Source organism: Aplosporella prunicola (genome assembly GCF_010093885.1).
Source record: "Aplosporella prunicola CBS 121167 unplaced genomic scaffold K452scaffold_2, whole genome shotgun sequence".
Taxonomy (NCBI): Eukaryota; Fungi; Ascomycota; class Dothideomycetes; order Botryosphaeriales; family Aplosporellaceae; genus Aplosporella; species Aplosporella prunicola.
This window is the reverse complement of record NW_022983530.1, coordinates 258,199-277,706: the sequence shown is the minus strand read 5'-3', so window position 1 is coordinate 277,706 and position 19,508 is coordinate 258,199. Positions and strand designations below refer to the sequence as shown.

The window sequence follows — 19,508 nt, the reverse complement described above, 5'->3', positions numbered from 1 at the left end:
TTATATTAGTAGGTAGAGTTAGGTTACATGTTTGTGTTACCAACTTCCTGCCTGTTGCCGTAGAGTAACTAATCCTTTACTTCTTTTCTGCCGGATACTACCGAAGCTGGTAGGCGGAAGAGGGTGGTCAAAATACCTAAAGGGGGCGGTCAAATTATCCTTCGCCTATATAATATCACAAACCGAAGGACCGAAGAGGGCACGAGGGAGCGATCGTAGCACAGGCAGGCTTCCTCAGGCCTACGATTGGTCTCTGGGCTGGGAACACTGGTATAAAAGCGTGCTCCGCATGCATGAGCCCGCGCCGGCCCATCATTACCAGGTCAACTAACACTTAACACCTTTCACATGGCACGCCACCTCACATCGTCATTGTGGTACATGTGAAGCCACCTACTCCTTCCCTTCCCTCCAGGTGCCTATACAAACGCCCTCACCCCCGACCCAGCCAACCTTTTCCCACCACCGACAACAACGACAGCCTCGACAGCCTCGACATGGCGGAGCAAGCACTTCCACCCGAAGGCTTCGCCGTCAAAGCGGTTGAGGAACCTCACGGAGAGGACCACGAGAATCGAGAGATCGACGAATCCAGACACGAAAACAGCCGCATGATCGACTTCATGCACGGCGAGGGCGTCTGCCATTTCTTCCGGCTTCCGGCAGAGCTCCGAAACCAAGTCTATGAGCTTGCGTTGGGCGTGCCATTGACTGTCCTTATCAATGAAGAATTCGGACACGCTAGGAAGTATCCCTATGAACAGAGGAAATTGGTTACAATCAGTCGTCAAGACGAAAAGCCAACCGTTGACTTACTTCTCATCAGTCGTCAAGTCCACTACGAGGCCACTCCGATATTTTATGGCCAGACCAAGTTCAAGACATGGATGTGCCTGGTTTCTAACTTCATCTGTCAAATCGGAACTTCTGTCAAATACCTAAAGTCTTTGGAGACTTACCGCTTAGACGACTTCTACTGTGAAGGACCGAGCATACTGAAGGCACCGTCACCTCAATGGTCTCTGCAACTCGGGCTGGCACGGAATTTACGCCACTTCAGCATCGGAGGAATGGATGATAAATATCTAAGCAGTAGACATGACTTGGTCACTTTCCTGTACTACTTCTTTCAGCACTGGATCAAAGCAATCGGCGAGGAAAGCGGGAACAAGTTTGCTGCTTTGGAGTGCCTCAAATTCACGTACTATCACCATGGACAAGACGCCGCCGATAAACACATGGAATCAGACATGGGTTTTCGCCAGAAATTCAAAGACCTGATCGACAGTCACCCGTTTGACGATGATCCACATGAGCAGGAGCTCCCGTGAGTACACTCACCGGCATGCACTCCTGGCCTCAAGCTTAGCGCACCTAATGACATCAAAGTGCCGCATAGCAAAGAGTGACATCGCCCGAGAAGACAGGCTCGCAGCTCTCAGCGCAGTCGCCCTTCACTCCGGCTCCTCGTCCAGGCAACAAACAGTATGGAGTGGCTGTGATGATGACCGTGACTTCGCTGCTCGTAAGCCAGGAAGCGCGTGCTCTTACTCGGATATAAAAAACACTGCCAACAAGCTGGGAGTTTGCCCGTGACGTACGTATCCTAAGTAGAATCAGCTTCTCTAAACTGTCCAGCATAAATGCGTCAGATATGCCAAAGTGCCGCACCCGTCATCTTATTAACACCACCGCATCACCAACACTGACACCTTACCCCTAGTCCCCTTATCCATTCCGTCCACAATCCCAAAACCAAAGCCAGGACTCCTAGTCTAGTAGTTAACAACTTAACTCAGCGCACCGCATCTAGAACACGAGCGTTCTAACTCCAGATCTTAATATTAGCTCAGCACGTTGTAAGTTCCTCAACGTTCCCGCATTCCAAGGTCTCTCGGCTGCTAAAGGCGTGGTCTAGCCTTTTTGTCGTTTGGTTTTTGGTCTCCGTGAATGCCTGTGTTGCGCTGATGGAGCTGCATGGTGAGTGAGCTACTATTGGAGAAGACTGTCAACTTTTTCTTGCTCTTAAATACCCTATTCAATCCTTTCAACCCCTCCATATAGCAGGCAGAAATTTAGCACTAGCTTCCTTCCCCAGCACATCAAAAGCCAACCAGACCACCGCCCACCTCGTCCGACTCAGCAGCAACAAATACCGCAGGCCTATACACAAACACAAACGCACTACACCACACCGCACAGGTAGAGCGCGCACAGCTCAACACAGATCTCTGTCTAACGTCAAGCAACGGTATCGTGAACCACTGAACCGAACGACCCCATGTACCAAAGAAGGAAGAGGAGAGGCGAAGAAAGAAAGGTAAGACTTCGTCCACTCTACCCACCCACCCACTTAGTCTATAGGTATAGGTAGACAGACTACCTCTCACTCTCCACCTAACCCATCAGATCCTATATCGCGCCTCGCTCCCTCACCACCACCCGGAGATAGCATAGCATAGCGCATCAAACACACAAGCAAGCAAGCAAGCAAGCAAGCACTTCCCTCCTCCCCTCGCATCACGCACCCAAAGAACAAAACACCTCAACCACTTCAAGCACTTCAAACAGTCCGAACACATAATAACGCGATAGAAACGAACTCTGAAATTTTTTCCATGGCAGAAATCTACGCATGTATCCAACCTCTACCAGCCGCAAGGGCGCCAGCAAGTAAGTAGGTAAGCGGATAAATAGCAGACAACCACCTGCCTCCAGCTACATCTAAACCTTCAGCTCACCCGTCTTCTTCTCCAACTCCTTAACCTCGCCCTCCTTCGACAGCGGCCGGCTCGGCACCTCAATCCACACGACGCCGCCCGTCTTCTCCGACTCGCCGCGCTGCCAGCCCTGCGGGCCCTCCTCGCCCTCCTTCACGAGCATCACGTCGCCCAAGCCCTTGCCCGCAAGCGTCTTGACGTCGTCGACGGCCTTAGCCGCCACCTCGTCCGCCTTGCCCAGCCGCACCGCCGCCTTCGCGCCCACAAGCTTGTGCTGCGCAATGATGGAGCGCGCCGACGCCGCCGCCTCGAGAATGAGCTCGTAGCTGGCCTCGGCCGCCGCGTCGTCAAAGTCAGGCCGGTGCTGCGGGTACGCCGCGCGCATGATCGTCGGCGTGCTGTCGCCCGGCCGCCTCGCCAGCCGCTGCCACAGCTCCTCCGTCAGGAACGGCATGTACGGGTGCAGCATCGTCAGGCCGCCCTCCAGCGCCGTGTACAGCGTGTCGATGGCCGAGCGCTTGGCCTCGGGTGTGCCGTCCTGGATGATGGGCTTGGTGTACTCCTGTTGTTGCTTTGTTAGCCTCCACTCACATAATCTCACCCGGCAAGGCAAAAACTTACAATGAACACGTCGCACAGGTCGTCGTGGAAGTAGTGCCACGCAATCTGCGTCGACTTAGCAAACTCGCGGTCCGTGAGCGCCTGGTTGATCTCCTTGGACGCGATGCTGAGCTTGTGCAGGATCCAGCGCTCAGCCAGAGACTCCTTGCCCGTCTTGTCGGCCGTCTTCTGCGGCACGTAGTCGGCATCGATCTTGCCAAGGACGTACTTGGTCGCCTGGTAGATCTTGTTACAGAAACGGCGGTAGGCGTGCATGACCTTGACATCAAAGGCAATGTCACCACCGCCAGTCGTGTACTGGACGAGCGAGAAACGGAGCGCATCGGCACCGCACTCGGGGATACCCTGCGGGAAGGCCGTCTGCTGGTACTTGGAGGCCGTCTTGAGCTCCTTGGGGTCGAGGTTACCCTCGAGAAGCTTCTGGTGGAGCTGCTCAAGCTGGATACCCTCCATGATGTCGACGGGGTCGATGACGTTGCCCAGGGACTTGGACATCTTACGGCCCTCGGAGTCACGAATGAGCGAGTGGCAGTAGACCTCCTTGAAGGGGATCTGGCCGGTAAGCTTTATACCGAGCATGATCATGCGGGCAACCCAGAAGAAGAGGATATCCCAACCAGTCTCGAGAACGCTAGTCGGGTACAGCTTGGCCATGTCCGGAGTCTCGTTGGGCCAGCCAAGGGTAGAGAACGGCCATAGGCCAGAAGAGAACCAGGTGTCAAGGACATCCTCGTCACGGCGCAGAGTGAACTTCTTGCCAGCAAACTTCTTCGCCGCCTTCTCCTTGGCCTCCTCCTCGGTACGGCCGACAATCCAGTACTGGTCATCCGAGTCGCTGTTGGTCTCACCCTCGACCTCAACGAAGTAGGCGGGAGCCTGGTGGCCCCACCAGAGCTGACGGGACAAGCACCAGTCCTGGATGTTCTCGAGCCACCTGAAGTAGTCGGCCTCGGCGGTGGCGGGGCGGATCTTGATGTCGCCATTGCGAGCGGCCGCAATGGCGGGCTCGGCCAGGCTCTTCATGCGCATCCACCACTGGGGCTTGACAATGGGCTCAATGACGTCCTTGGTGCGCTGGCACAGAGGAATCTTCATCGGGTTGTTCTCCTTCTTGACGTAGAGATTGAGCTTCGTCAGCTCCTCAACAACGGAGTAACGGACATCGAAACGCTTCTGGCCCTGGAACTGGCCAGAGTTCTGGTTCAGCAGACCGTCGTCAGTGAAGACGTTGATGAACTCGAGGTTGTGGCGCTGGCCGAGCGAGAAATCGTTAGGGTCGTGAGCGGGGGTGATCTTGACGGCACCAGTACCGAACTCGGGGTCGACGTAGGTATCGGCAACGATGGGGAGCAGGCGGTCGACGAAGGGGTGCTTGGCCTTCTTGCCGACAAGGTGCTTGTAGCGCTCGTCGTTGGGGTGGACGGCGATACCACTGTCACCGAGCATGGTCTCGGGACGGGTGGTAGCGACCTCGATAGTCTCCTCGGTGCCTTCAATGGGGTACTTGAAGTGAGTAATGACACCAAACTCGACCTTCCTGTCGTAGCCAGGGACGTCGAGCAGGGTACGGCCCTCAATTTCCTTGTTGTCGACCTCCAGGTTGGAAAGGGCGGTCCTCAGGGTGGTGCACCAGTTGACGAGACGGTTCGACCTGTAGATAAGGCCCTCCTCGTGCAGCCTGACGAAAGTCTCGGTAACGGCCTTGGAGAGGTTGTCATCCATGGTGAAAGCTTCCCTGGACCAGTCAAAGGAGCCACCCATCCTACGCAGGACGTTGTTGATCCTCTGGTGGTACTCGCCCTTCCAGTCCCAGATCCTCTGCACCATAGCCGGACGGCCAAGGTCGTGCCTGGTCTTCTGCTCCTTCCTCCACAGCATCTTCTCGACGACGGACTGGGTGGAAATACCAGCGTGGTCGCAACCAGGCAGGTAGAGGACAGTCTTGCCTCTCATGCGCTCCCATCTGATCATCGTGTCCTGGAGAGCATTGGCGAGGGCGTGACCACAGTGAAGGGCACCGGTGACGTTCGGCGGGGGTTCCGGGATGACGAAGTAGCCGGCGGGCTTGACGTTGCCGTCGGGGCCAAACTCGGGCTCGAAGTAGCCCTCCTTCTCCCACCAGTCATACCATGCGGACTCGACAACGGAGGGAATGTAGGCCTTGTGGTACTCGTCGTCGAGGGACTTGAGGACTAGAGACACTCATAAGCAACACTCTTAAATCTCGTCAGCAGAAGCGCTTCGCTTACTCTTCTTCTGGCCCTTGGGAGTCTCCTCGACATAGGGCTTCATAGCCTCGGTGCCGACGACCTTCTTCTTGGAGGCATTCTTGACGGTGTTGGCAGCGAGCTGAGCCTTCTTAGCCTGCTTCTCTTGGAACTTCTTGGCCTTTTCGGCCTTCTCGCGCTCCTTCTTGACTGTGACAAAGCAAACGTCAACATCAATTCATATGTGAAGTCTAGCTGTATACGTGCGCGCAACGCTAGACTCAAGCAATCGCTGCCTCAAGAGGGATCCATACGCTCTTTCTCTGTCTTGGGCTTGTTCTCGCCCTCCGCGGCGACGGGCTTGGCCTCGTCCTGTCCGGGCGCGTGCTGACCCATTGCGTCTTTCTGGGATGCGTCGACGATGGCAGAGGCGGCTTCGCTAGAAACGGGTGGTGGTGGGCCGGTGGCGGGGCCTGTCTTCTCTCCCGCTGCGAAAAGAAGCTGTTAGTTGATGCAGAGTGAGAGGATGCTCGGGCCGCAACGACGTACGGATGTTGTGCGAAGCGTGGTTGAGGGCCATTTTAGTAAACGCGCGACAAACTGGCTGACGGCGCGATATATGAAGGCTGGAGCGCACTAACAGCGCTCGAGACAGAATTTTGAACGGTTCCTCAGCCGGGCCTGAAGGGGTGACTCTTCGCAATGAAGACGTGACTATTCGTGACTCTTCGCACTTTCTTACTCACTATTCTGCGGCGGGACATGCGGGACGCTTGGCGAGATTGCCGCCTTTGCACCGTCTATCTTATCACTGCCCCTCACAACCGAGTCACTTGCAAAGACCAACAACCATTTGGAAATCATAGTCATCTGACCTTATGGTATCTACAACGGCGAAAAAAAAGAAAAACCCAACCTTTCCACTCCTGCGCATGCAAGCCCCTCCCCCGCCCCAGCTCTCTTCCAGTGCCGGACTCTCCCTGCCTCATTATTCAGCCCTATCCGATGCATCGTCAATCTCCCATGATTTCCCAATGGTATCAAGCCGGGGTTTGCTGAGACCAGCGTGCTTGCTGGCACGTGCGTCTTGCTCTTCTTGCTCTGTCTTTCTCTCTCGCGCCAGCACGGTTTCTTCCGCCGTGAGAGGCGGTTTCCCTATGTCGCAAGCTCGAAGCGTCCGGTTGTCTCCATGACGTGAAGAGTGGGGGGCTCGTGATTAGCTCAATCAAGACGTGCTCGCGCTGTTCTGGAGCGCGGCTTGGCGGACCGGGTTGAAGTAGGGGTGAGCCATGGCTTCCTTGGCCGTCAGACGTTCCTACATCGTGTGTTAGATCTACTTTAAATATCACAACCTCGTGCCAAATACATACCTGGTGATCGTAGCGCAAAAGCTTATCAAGGAAGTCAATCGCATCATTGCTGACGAACCTCTGGTTCTCGGCGTTGATAAAGCTATGCCAGCTCTTCTTGGGGAAGCGGCCAAGGATGTCATCGTACTGGGCATCAAGCTCAATGTCGTACTTGTCAAGGTAATCGAAAAGATCCTCGGTACCCAGAACCTTGGCGATCTTAACCAGCTGATCGGAGTTGCTGTTGCCGTGGAAGAAGGGCTCCTTGCGGAAGATCATCGACGCAAACATGGCGCCCAAAGACCACATGTCGAGCGAGTAGTCGTACTCCTGGAAGTCGACGAGAAGCTCAGGGCCCTTGAAGTAACGCGACGCGACGCGGACGTTGTACTCGGTACCGGCGTGGTAGAATTCGGCAAGACCCCAGTCGATCAGTCTCAGCTGGTCTCCAGTTAGTCCGGGGTCGGAGGGGGCTCTCATCCATGCTGCTTGGTACGCACCTTGCGCTTCTCGTGGTCAATCATGACATTGTGCGGCTTCACGTCGCGGTGCATGATGCCCTTGCTGTGGCAGAAGTCCAGGGCCTGTAGCGCATCGAAATCAGCCAAGGGTCCTCGCACGTCATCCCCACCACCACTCATACCTTCAGCAGCTCAAAGATGTAGAAGCGGACATCGTAGTCCTGGAACTTCGGGTACAGACTCCTGAAATCGGTGTTGTTCACGTATTCGAAGATGAGTGAGGGAGTCTTGCTCTAGTTGATTGTGTCAGCGGCGTTTCCCCCAAGGCGTGTGCAGGAAAAAAACACGGGGGAGAGCCGTGTGGGAGTGCAACGGACCTGGTTGTCGCGGACGACGTCCAACAAGGCGACGATGTTGGGCCCGCCCGACAGATTCTGCAGGATCTTGATCTCACGCTTTATCTTCTTCTTCTTGACGGGCTTGAGGACCTTGATGACGCATTTCTGGTAGTTGACGACGTTGATGCCCTCAAAGACCTCGGAATACTTGCCGCGGCCTGTGCCGGCGCGCATGTCAGTTTTTTTTTACGTGGTAGGCGTGGCACGGGCAGGCAGGGAGAAGGCGTACCGATCTTGCGCACAACCTCGTAATTCTCCAGCACGCCCCAGGAGATGTTGACGCTGTCGTAGTCCCAGTAGGACCGGGGCATGTTGGCGTTTACATCTAGGGCCTCGGTTAACTTGACGAGCGAGGGGGAGGAGGCGTCGGTCTGACCTGCATACACACGCGCCATGCTGGGCGGTGGTGAGTCGGACTGTTGTTGCGGCAGACTGCCGGTTGGGGAGGGGAAATGCGCGAGGGCAACGAGGGGGCGAGCGAGCGTGGTGCGGGACGGCGATTGAGAGCCGACGGGAATGGCGATGCGGCTGCCGTGGGCGGTGGCGGTTCGAGTTGCGTCCGGGCTGGCAGGGCCTTGGGCGTTGGTGTTGTGCGATCCGCGGGGCTGGCTTTGGGCGATCCAAGAGAAAGGCGGATCCCTGTCACTAGCCGACGCCAGAACTCGAGCATTTCAATTTAATTTCCTTCTAGATTTATCTCTCAGAATCACAAATGTTCTACGATCTTAACCTGCCCTGGTCCGCAAAGGACCAGCCCGACTTGCAGCGTTCCCTGGCCTTTCTCGACGAACGTGAGCATCACTACTACCTCACTCACTCTCAACCTAACTAATCCTACCAGTGGGATACAATGTCGTCGCCCTGGCCCATACCCTCTCGGGCAAGCTGCCCGCCGACCTGGTACATACATCTTTCTCTCTGTCTCTATCTCTCCAGACAGACAGACACATTAACACACACAAACAGACCTGCCCAATCCCCGATCCTCTCCCATTCCCCACGCCCAAAAACATGCGCATCCTCCGCCGCTGCACCCTCGTCCTTTCCGACGCCGCGCAAAACCACCGAATCAACAACCTCTCCAGCGCCTACGACATCCTCGCCGTACGGCCCGTCGACGAAAAAACGCTGCAACAAGCGTGCCAATCGCTGGACTGCGACATCATCTCACTGGACCTCTCGCAACGGCTCGGCTTCTTCTTCAAGTTCAAAATGCTCTCGCAAGCGATCGAGCGGGGGATAAAATTCGAAATCAGCTACGCGCCGGGTGTGGTCGCGCGCGACGCCGCCGCCCGCCGCAACCTCATCTCCAACGCGACGCAGCTGATCCGGGCGACGCGCGGGCGCGGCCTCATCATCAGCAGCGAGGCCAAAGCCGCAATCGGGTGCCGCGGGCCCTTCGACGCCGTCAACCTCGCGGCCGTGTGGGGACTGGGCCAGGAGCGCGGCCACGAGGCTGTCTCGAAAGAGGCTCGCGCCGTCGTCGTCAGCGCCCAGCTCAAGCGCTCGAGCTTCCGTGGCGTCGTCGACGTCGTGTACGGCGGCGAGAAACCGGTTAGGAAGGCGCAGGAGTCGCAGAAGCGCAAGGCTGAGGGCCCAGCTAAGAGCGCTGAGGCGGGCGTTGGCGCTGGCCGGAATAAGACTGCGCCCTCGAAGCGCGAGCAGAAGCGCCAGGCCAAGAAAGCGCGCACAGAGGGCCCCGAGGCCAAGAAGAAGCAGGAGCAGGCTTCCACGCCCCAGCCAGAAGCAATGGACGTCTCATGAGACACCGTCTCAGCCTCAGCATCCCCTCAGCCTCAGCGTCCCCCACGAGCCTAACCCGGCTATGACTCCAACCCCCAGGTGAAGAAGCCCAGCCCAGCCCAGCCCAGCCACGCCCACGCCTAGATTACATAGTACACTCACAGCCGATTCCTCAGTGCAGTAACATCGCCAGGCGAGCTAGCCAAAGACCTAGTTCCAAGGAAAGGGACAAGCAGGCATAGCTTAGCCTAGCTTAGCTTAGCTCAAAGACGAGGACGAAGAAGCAGCGGAGCACGCAAAGACGTGCGCCATGTTCAGCGACGAAAGTTCAAAAAGCGCACAATTACCGCCGACGGAAAGACCGCTCGCTATGCAAGTCTAACGACTTCTCATAATTCTGGCAGCCTCCATAGCTAGATTTCCTGCGTTGGTATCTATCAACAACTTACTTTACTTTCCCACGCCTATACCCACTACTACTAGAGTAATGACAAAACAACCTAAGCATCCATGTTCTCAGCGCTAGAATTGCTTTTGACGTATATCGGGCAGTAGCCAGACCGGCATTATCAGACAGACAGACAGACAAACTAACAAACAGCCTTGCCACGTGCATGCTAGCCTTCCTCGGCTCTCCATCCCATCCCATCCCATCCCTGTATCTTCTCTCCATCCACCTCTCCGCATCTTTCTCTGTGCCGTCCTGTCCTGTCCTGTCCTGTCCTGTCCTGTCCTGTCCTGTCTTATCCTGTCCATCCCATCCCACCCCACCCATTCCATTCCCATCCCATCCAGCCGCGTCCCAGCCTACACCATCGAGCAGACCTATTCCATCACATCCACATCCACACCTCACCACAAGCAAACAGAAGCCCACCTAACCCGACATCGAAACCACCTTACTCGTCAAGCACAACGTAGTTAGCCGGGAAAAGGCCGCTGCGCCCACCGTACTCGCCGAACCACCAGTCGTCATCCGGGAATTCCTGCGAAAATCATCATCAGTCAACTGTTCCTTCAAAAATAAGCACAGAGCGCGGGCTCTACTTACGACATTAGTAATAGTAGCGCCATCCGGGAAGCTCAGCTCGTTCTCCTCGGCAGCATCGTAATCGTACTGCGCCGTAGCAGTCGGGGCGCCATGGCCACCCGCCTGCGGCGGACCCGCTGGAGGCTCCGGAACCGCTGCAGCCGGTGCGCGAGACACGGGCGGGGCAGCAGCCTCCGCGTCCTCAATCAGCTCGACGTAGTTGCTAGGGAACAGGCCGGCCTCGCCGCGCTCGTTCTGTCCCATCCACCAGTCCTCGTCGACCATATCAATGTTGACGATCGTCTCGCCCTCGTGGAGCTCCAGCTCGTTCTCCTCAGCCTTCTCGTAATCGTATTGCGCAACGGCGCGCTTGCCGCCGCTCTGGGCCGCCGGTTGCGCCGACGCTGCCGCGGCCGCGCCGAAGGTCTGTTCGGCGGCCGCCTGCGCGGCGCCGCGGGCAGGGTCGTGCTCCGCAACCTGGGGCTCGTCGGCCAGGTCGTCGCCGGCTGCCTCGGCAACGTTGGCGAGGGAGCGCGTGGGCATCGGTGGCGGCGAGTGGAGCTCCTCCGCTGGCTCCATCTCGGGCTCCTGGGTGCGGGCGACGGGAGCAGCAATACGGATAGGCGAGCTAGGACGGACGTCGGGAGTAGGGGGAGACGGGCTGCGAGGCTGAGGCGGCGGCGCTGGAACATCGACGTGCTCCTCGGCGGGCCTGTCCGTTTCCTCGTATTGCGGCTGAGAGGGCCGCATGGGCAGGCCGGGCGCACCTGCGCCAGCGTTGGGCTTGCTGGCAAAGTCCATAGGCGGAGGTGGAGGAGCAGCTGCGAAGCGATCGCGAATAGAACCGATACCTCCGGGAGGAGAGGCTGGGGTCTCCTGCTCTTGCTCGTCTTGGCCAGTACGCTGCGCACTGAGGTTGCTGGCATTTCCGGTATGCGTCGTCTGGACAGGAGCCCAACTCTTGCCCGCGTAGCCGCTCTTCCAGCCACCCTGGCTGCCGCTGGGTTGGGGAGAGACAGCCTGGGCTGCTGGTGGCGGGTTGTCGCTAGCACCGCTGAGGCCACGTTCGCGCGCCTTCTTCTCTGCCCAAATCTGAGCGGGCGTCTTACCTCCCTCGTCGGCAAAGGTCTTGCTTGCGGTGCCAATGGGCGCAGTCGCGGCGATAGGCTTGGGTCCAAGAGGCGCTGGGGTCGGGGCCTTGGTTCCGGTAAAGGCAGCATTGGAACCAAACTTGTTTGCAACCTTGGGCTTAGGCATAGCGGTGAGTCTCTCAGACTGCTTGAAGGCGGCCGAACGTTCCGCCAAAGACTTCGGGGCTTCTTCCTCCTCGTCATTAGCAGGCGCCGGGGCACCGGGAGGACCGGCAGCCTTGGCCTTTATGGCGGCAATGTCGACCTTGCCGACCGGCTCGTAAGAGCCCTTAATCGGGGCGGGCCTGTCATCCTTCAATTGTCCAGATTCGGCAGCCTCCCTGCGGATGGCCCCAATGTCGACCTTGCCGATGGGCTTGTAACCTCCGCTGACAATGTCGGCTGGCCTGTCGTCCGGCTTGGAGAAACCGGGGGCTGGCGCCTGCTTTTGAGAGGTAAGTTCCGCCATGTTTACCTTGGTAGGCTTGTAGGCCGGCTCGACCTTCTCGAGCTGTGTCCTCGTAACCGGGGGTGCATCAGCACCCCAGCCATCATTATCCGTGTTCTGGTTCGACGGAGCGGCGCGGGAGCGGGCGAGAGGGTTGAAGCCACCGCTTACTGCACCTCCAACGCGAGTAGGGGTGAAGACAGGCTTGGTCGCGACGGGTGGCGGAGGTCCGCTGGGAGCCGGCTTGGGGGCAGGCGCGTCACCTGCAGAATACTTGGCGCCAGAAGCATCTGCGACCTTCTGGATGATGCCTTCGGGGCTCAGTGCGGCTTCGTTCCGGGCAGTGACTTGGACGTGGTAGCCCTAGGAGCTGTCAGCTGGAGTGGTGGCCTAGTTCGAGTAGGCGACATACGTGAAGGAGCTTAGTGACTACGGAAAGATGAGTATTGAAGTAGCCCTTGGTCCTCTCCGGGACACCTTCACCGCACTGCAGGAAGACGGTCAGCTAGGAAATGACAGGCAGTGGGCGGGATACTGACCCATGCCACCAGAACGTTCTTGGGCAGGCCGGAGTTGGGGTCCTTGACTTTAACAAAAGCAAACTGGATTCTGCCCTCGGAGAGCTCGTCGATCAGGTCCGTCAGTTCGCCCTCTGCGACGCAGACTGTCAGCGAATCGGGCGGGATGCGTGTGGGCGGCGAATGACTCACCTCCGGTGCTCTGGACTTTGAGGACACTCTCCTTGCCCGTGTCGGCGACGAAGGCGTTGGCTAGGGGGGCTTGGACGGAGAAGATGGCCCATTGCCCATAGGTAGGAGAGCCAGCAGCGGCGCCCGAGGGCAGAGGAGCATTGACGATTGCCTGGTAGCTCCTGGTGATGTTCGGGCCGTTGCTGGAGGTGTTGAGGGTTGCCATGGTGGATACAACCCGGGGACGGGTGACAGGGGGGGTAAGGATGTACTGCGATCAGGCGGTCGGGGATGCGAAAGGGTGAGAGTGCAAGATGCCTGGCAGTCGGAGTGGCGGAAGGGTTGGTGGAGGGGGGGAGAAGGTGAAAGTAAGGTAGGTAGGGTAGGTGTTGGTGCCTAGGGTAGCAAGTAGCTGAACGGCGATGATGATGCGGGTTGCGTAAGATGGGCTGGGTCAGGCACGGTCAGGCACCAAGGCCCGCACGGGCCGAGCGGCCGCCGGCTCCGCACACACAGACACACGTGATGCGTAGGTCTGGCCAGAGAGACCTCTCTCTCCGGCCGCCGGAAGCCCGTCACGCCCTGTCCACCACGCTAAAGTTGACCCGCCGCGGGGGCCGCTGATTGGTAGCCTCGCTCAACCCTCAGCTGTACAAATGGAAGCCCCATCCCTCACCCGCCTTTCGGACTTCTTGCGCCCTCTCCCCTCGATCCCTGCCCCCAGTCTTATATCCCATGCGGTCCTTTCTGCTCACCACACGAACGTCGCTCGAGCCATGGACATGAGCCAACACCGCCGCCACGGCAGCGCGAGCTCCTCGCAACAACCGTCGTTCGGCAAGCGCAAGGCTGACGGGCCCGCTTCGACTCCTGACAAGCGGCGCAGGCTGCATGCCGAGCCCGCCCTTCCTTCTGTCGCAGGCTTGCCTGCTGATGTATGGCAGAACGTTTTCCTTAACCTCCCCCCGCTTGCTCTTGGTCGACTGTTGCTGGTCAACCGCGCTTTTCATACCCTCCTCACCCAAGATGTTGAACCTGCTCCTGGTTCACGCTTTCTCAGCTCTGCATTCATCTGGTATTCTGCGCGCAAGTCGTATTTTCCTTCTCTCCCAAAGCCACTTGTAAACCACTCCGAATTGCGCATGTGGCAGCTCTTGTGCGGCCGCCGCTGTCAATTCTGCGGGAAGCCATCGCCCTCTGAGCTTGCCTTCTCCACTGCTGTGTGGGACGGCGGCCCAGGCCATGATGGAGTGCGCATCATTTGGCCCTTTGGCATACGTAGTTGTGGCAAATGCCTAGAGGAGCGCTCGGAAAAGGTTTCGCTCTCCGAGGATGCATTCACCTTGACCAACTCTGACTTCAAACGCAGGAGCAATCGCTGCTTTTCACCTCTGCCTCTGGTCTCATTCCTGCCCTACCCTACGTGTTCGTCACTCAACACCTTGATGTGGTCCATTCCAGCTCTTTGGGCTCCTCGCAAATACCCCCCAACGTCACGATATCCAAATGGTACTACCGAGAGCAAGTGCAAGACATACAACGCGAGCTTGAAGAAGTTCGCAGTCTCGGGCCTGCAGCAGCTGAGGAATGGTTCAAGGGCCTCGCAGGCCAGGGGAAAGGGCGATTACAAGACGCTGAGCGTTGGGAACGTTGGGAGCGGAAAGGAGGATATCAGGATTTGGCCTCGATGCAGAGTCGTGCCGATCCATCCTCGTCCTTGACCGTATCCTTGAGCGTCCAGCATGAGCCTTACACGGGATTGAGGCAATTGCCCATGAATGGCATACCGCGAGGCGTATCGCGACCAGGTAAGTCGAGTTTTCGCGATAATCTGGACAATGTAGCACATATTGTTGTGCACGTCAAGCGACGTGCTTATACGAAGAAAAAAAAAATTATGGGGTTTCGGATTTTAATCCGAGTATCTGGAGATTGCTGACCACAGGAATTGAAAAGGAGCATCTTTTGGACCCCATTACCCTGCCACCTCCGCAGAACAGCACAATCTTCCGCCTTACATGTCTCCTATTCCTAATCAGACACCGCGACCTGAGCGCAATATGCGAGATGCCAACGAGGGCAAGGCTGCACGCAAAGCTGAGATTGAGCGGCGGTGTCAACAGGAATTTCTCCCGCCGATCGTGCCGAATGTTCTCCGCCATATGAAGGCCTTCCAGGCTGCCTGTCAGATTTCAGCGCCTCTGACTGACAGAGCTTGGGAAATGCTCAAACCTCGTATAGAGGCCCAGCGCGATGAGGCTGAAAAGGTAGAACACGAACGTGCTGCTCAAATGGCTGCGTTACAGGTAAAACTCGAAGATCGCCGTCAACAGGATGCCAACATGAAAGAGGTGCGAGAGGTTCTCGAACGAGAGTGGGAAGAGGTCCAACGACCTGTCAGGGATCGCCTTTCCGCCTACGCCGACGAGATAATTCAGCGCGACTGGAACGAAGGCCGTGCAATTACGAAGCAGAACGCCCCGATATTCGCTGCAGAACTCTTGGTGGCGCTTCGCCGACGTTTCTACCTCGACCAAACCAGGGAGGATCAAGAGGCCATGGACAGAGGGGAGGACATCAGAGAAGACCCGCCTACTGGGCCTCCGACTAGGCGGCTCTTGCTGGAGAACATGAAATGGGTATTCGACAACAAGATCAAGCCGCTAACTGAACAGTATCGGAAGGAGCTCTTCGTCTGCAGTGGCGAAGGGTGCGAGGGTAATCCGAAGATGTATGGCTTCGAAGGTATCATTCAGCATTACGGAGCGAAGCACACGACGGCTTTCAGCGTTGGCAATGTAGTTGTCTGTTGGAAAGAAGCTGATTGGCCCGATAATCCTCCATTTCAGCCGGATCCTACTAATGTTAGACATGGATCTTACAACGGTGGCTTGCCTGCTTCTGCCCCGGGCCCTGGACACCCTCGCCATGGATATCCGCCCTATTCTTATGGTGGGTATCCCCAAAGCACTGGCTCTACGTCCCAAATGGCTGCGTTTGCTCCGCATTCTGCCTATTCAAGGTCAAGTCCAGGATCCCATGGCCACCTAGGACCCGTGACCAGTGGACCTTTTCCGCCACAGGCTCCGCCTGGTGGTTACTATGGACAACCTGCCGGTCCTTCAATGCCAGCTTACAGCCATCCAGCTTCTGGTCCGTCTTATGGAACTCCTGCTCAGCCCCAGTGGCAGGATGGCTACAATCCGTACGACGCCTACGGCGCCTTTCATGCGCCGGGGCCATCAGGGTATGGATTTTCCCCCCAAGCTGCAGCATACGGGGCGTCGCGTAATGTACCTGGCTATGCAGAACAGCCTCAAGGACAGTTTGGCCTGCCTCCGCCGGCTGTCAGTGGACCGGGAACGTATGGACCTTATCATGGTGCACCTCCCCACGAACCCTCGCCAGCCCAAACGCCTGGCTCGAGGGCGCCTGCGACAAATGTATACCAGGATCAAATGAAGTTGCTTACAGACGTAGCACGGGATATTTGGACGTGCACCTCCGGAATCCGAGATATGGTCCCAAGCGTAAGGCTTTCGGTGGTTATTTACCATGTCCTTGACCGCTTCAACTTGCGGTTCGGCATTCAGCCAAGCCTTGATCTACTCGCAGATGCGCTTGAAGATCCTTCGATGCATCCCATCAAAGTTGCCAATGGTCTTCGCTGTAAAGCTTGCGCGATGGGTTCTCAAAGCCACGCTCCTCCTTTTCCTTCTTCTTCCTCTCAGTCTGCAGAGAGGAATTTCTCAGATTTCCTTCTTCTCATTGTTCATTTCAAGTCTTTTCATACGGAAAGGGTTGGTCCTTCCGGAACCTATAATGTTAGTCCTGGACCCCAGCTTGACTGGAGGAAGGACATGATTGAACTGCCTGACGATGACATGATTTCTGCGCTGATCCGATCTCCCGGGATGGATGATCATAAGCTGCATATCATCGCAGACGCTTTTCCTATGCTCTTTCCTACTCCGTTGCCGCATATCGGCGTAATTGAAGATGAAGGGGGCCCACCAGCTGGCTTGCCGGCTGAAAACCCTTCTACGACACCTGCGTACCGCTCTAGGTTCGCAGATGACCAGGAAAGCCGTCCTGGGTCCACTTCCGCACCTGCAGCCCGTGCGCCTCCACCGGGTGACGAGCGAGGCGAACCTTCAGGCATATCATCCCGCGAAAACCGCTCGGTTGGCTACAGGGAACATGATCGGCAGCATCCTGATTATGAGCCACAGCGACGGTCAAGGCCTCCACGCCATTTTGACCGCATGTATAGCCCTCATCCGGACGATCCTGAAATGCGGATCTACTACGATGAGCCACCGAGATACTATGTAAGCCCTAGTACACATGATGTGGGATTTATGATTTGCTGATAATCATTGCTTCCAGTACGCACATGAGCCGGTTGATCATGGATACCCTCCTCGTCGCGAGTCATACATGCCTCTGAGCCCTGCAGCTTCTCGGCGGTATTCTCACTATGGTCGAATCTACGAGGAGACATGGGACAGACCTCGGCGCGAGGGCAGATACGCGGCTGATCGTGACCTAGATCCGCAGGACCGACTGCCCTCGAGAAGCGGCGGCCTTAGGTATCTCAACCGACCGGAGCTCGCGGCATCTACGCCAGTAGATCCTCCGCCAGAGTCGGAACCAAGGCCGGATGAGGAGACTGTAGTCAAACAAGAGCCGACGGAAGTTGAGGCTGCGGCAGACCGATTCCTAGAAGACCTGGCCACGGGGGTTTCAAGCCGAGAACCGGAAAGACCTGAAGATGGCACACGGGAACCTTCTCGCATGCCTCCCGATGCCCCGCCTCATCCAGATGATTTGGAGAGGCAACGACCTCGGTATCGAACTTCGAGAGGGCACAGCTATGACGAATATGCCTATCCTGATGATCCGCGTGCCCCTCATTACTACGAACCGCGCGGCTCTCGTGACGAGGGGTACATGCCCGCGCCACGCCCGGAGCCTCGTCGGTATACGTACGCGCCCTCTCGCTACCGCCGCGTCCTGTACCGCGAAGACCCCTACTACGCGCAGACGCAGCGCCTCGTGCGCACGCGCAGCAGCCGCTACGGCCGCTACGAAGCCACACGCAAGCGGCTCGAGCAAAGCAAGAGTCCGACGCGCGAAATGACGCGCGAGGCGTCGCGCATGCCCGAAAGCGGGGGCAGAGAGGGCACGGCGGCGCCGGCGGAGCCAGACGGCCGGCCCAGCCAGCGCCCGGAGCCCCACGACGACGGCGCCGCCGCCAACGCTGCAGTAGCGGCTACCGCAACAGCTGACGCCACAGCGGCCTACCGCGAGCGGGACGAGCCGCCGCGCCGCCACTCGCGCTACCGCAGCGAATCGCTGCATTTCGCGCCACCGCCGCCGCTGATGCCACCGGCGGGCCCGCCGCGCGAGCGCGACTACGTGCACTACGACGAGCAACACGCGCGCCATCGCAGCCGCGAGGCATACTCGCCGGGCCCACCACCACCGGGCTACGGCTACCACTATGTCGAGGAGCGCGCGGGACCGCCGCCGCCGCCCCTGCCCCCGCACCAGTACCACCAGTACCACGCCTCGCACCACCACCACCACCACGCGCCGGGTCCGCCGCCCTCAACCCGTCACAGCTACATCAACGAGTACGGCGAAGTAGTCGAGTACGTGCGGATCCGGTCGCCAGCGCCCCCCTCGGCTGCCTCCGCCTCCGCGTACCACCACGCCCGCGCCGCCCCCTACGACGACTACCCCCCTTACGAGCCCTACCCGGCCACGTACGCGCTCCCTGAGCGCGGCCGCTCGCGCGACCACGACCGCGTCTACGAGCAGCCGTACGCGGACGCGTACGAGATGGAGCCGAGGCTGGCGCCGCCGGGGCCGCCGGGGTTGGCGCCGGGTCCGTCGCCTGCCGGGGGGAGGTACGTCGAGTATCTCCCTGCGTGGGAGCGGGAGGTGGTGCCGGAGGAGCGGGTCGTGTATTATGAGGATGTGGCGATGGGGGGTGTGGGGCGGAGGGGTAGGTATGAGGACCGGGAGGTGGAGGGTATGAGGGGACGGGAGAGGGAGAGGGAGAGGGAGAGTGTTCGGGAGAGCGTGAGGAGGGATGGTGGGGATGGGGAGAGGGAAAGAGAGAGGGAGGGCGATGCTGCGACTGAGGGGGCGTAGTTGGTTGCTTGGGGTTGTGCTTGTGCTGTGCCTTGTGGGGGTTTCTATTTTGGCAGTTTTGGGGGAGGGCTTTTCTTCTTTTTTCTTCGTCTTCTCTTTCTTTTTTCCACTTCCTCTTTTCTTCTTCTCTTCTTGGGCGAAGGTTGTTATTGTGTGCTGTTGTTGTTTCTACCTAGGATGCTCGTAGGAGGGGATGGGAGGCTACTGTCGCTGCTGCCATTGTTGCTGCTGCTGTTGCGGCTGTTCTATACCACGTCACGTCACGTCACGTCACGTCTATTGTATGTCACGTTTACGTCTACGTTCCATATATGGTTTCTCTGGTGCTGCTAACGTCCGTCACTGTCAAGCAAGATTCACTGTCTAGCGAGATAGGGGATGGTAGAAGTAGTCTAAATGGGATATTTATTGTCAGGATATAAGCCTGGGTATTGGATATGAGTGAGGAGATCTTGGGGCGTGTAGGGTAGTATAGATATCTTGATGCTATGCCAGGTTTTGTTCTTCTGCTCCGTACACAAGTCGTTGTTTCGTTAGGTGATGGATCTTG

The 19,508-nt window shown here is 57.8% G+C and overlaps 6 protein-coding genes across 6 annotated transcripts; 3 read left to right on the top strand and 3 right to left on the bottom strand.

The window, feature by feature from the left end:
• Window positions 1-497: 497 nt before the first annotated feature.
• On the top strand, window positions 498-1,331 carry K452DRAFT_304485 (uncharacterized protein; the record flags this gene model as incomplete). The annotated part of the gene is made up of 1 exon (XM_033542825.1): window positions 498-1,331. The coding sequence occupies one exon, from the start codon at window positions 498-500 to the stop codon at window positions 1,329-1,331; it is 834 nt and encodes a 277-aa protein (XP_033402235.1).
• A 1,393-nt stretch (window positions 1,332-2,724) lies between these two features.
• K452DRAFT_294091 (uncharacterized protein) lies at window positions 2,725-6,128 on the bottom strand (the record flags this gene model as incomplete). The annotated part of the gene is made up of 5 exons (XM_033541659.1): window positions 2,725-3,282; window positions 3,342-5,533; window positions 5,591-5,758; window positions 5,863-6,036; window positions 6,098-6,128. The coding sequence occupies 5 exons, from the start codon at window positions 6,126-6,128 to the stop codon at window positions 2,725-2,727; spliced, it is 3,123 nt and encodes a 1,040-aa protein (XP_033402234.1).
• A 645-nt stretch (window positions 6,129-6,773) lies between these two features.
• Window positions 6,774-8,151, bottom strand: K452DRAFT_323685 (uncharacterized protein; the record flags this gene model as incomplete). The annotated part of the gene is made up of 7 exons (XM_033544653.1): window positions 6,774-6,863; window positions 6,919-7,338; window positions 7,398-7,481; window positions 7,541-7,651; window positions 7,736-7,914; window positions 7,986-8,081; window positions 8,133-8,151. 7 exons carry the CDS (start codon window positions 8,149-8,151, stop codon window positions 6,774-6,776), a joined length of 999 nt encoding a protein of 332 aa, XP_033402233.1.
• A 317-nt stretch (window positions 8,152-8,468) lies between these two features.
• Window positions 8,469-9,310, top strand: K452DRAFT_199289 (uncharacterized protein; the record flags this gene model as incomplete). Its single annotated transcript, XM_033536004.1, has 3 exons — window positions 8,469-8,547; window positions 8,598-8,656; window positions 8,723-9,310. Coding segments are annotated over 3 exons (726 nt in total), but the record flags the coding sequence as incomplete, so codon positions are not given.
• Window positions 9,311-10,398: 1,088 nt separating this feature from the next.
• Window positions 10,399-13,022, bottom strand: K452DRAFT_218628 (uncharacterized protein; the record flags this gene model as incomplete). The annotated part of the gene is made up of 5 exons (XM_033536370.1): window positions 10,399-10,485; window positions 10,551-12,470; window positions 12,520-12,594; window positions 12,647-12,759; window positions 12,818-13,022. The coding sequence occupies 5 exons, from the start codon at window positions 13,020-13,022 to the stop codon at window positions 10,399-10,401; spliced, it is 2,400 nt and encodes a 799-aa protein (XP_033402231.1).
• A 537-nt stretch (window positions 13,023-13,559) lies between these two features.
• K452DRAFT_241344 (uncharacterized protein) lies at window positions 13,560-19,454 on the top strand. Its single transcript, XM_033537819.1, has 4 exons — window positions 13,560-14,112; window positions 14,166-14,604; window positions 14,753-17,127; window positions 17,186-19,454. Exons 1-4 carry the CDS (start codon window positions 13,573-13,575, stop codon window positions 18,956-18,958), a joined length of 5,127 nt encoding a protein of 1,708 aa, XP_033402230.1. The 5' UTR covers window positions 13,560-13,572; the 3' UTR covers window positions 18,959-19,454.
• Window positions 19,455-19,508: the final 54 nt, after the last annotated feature.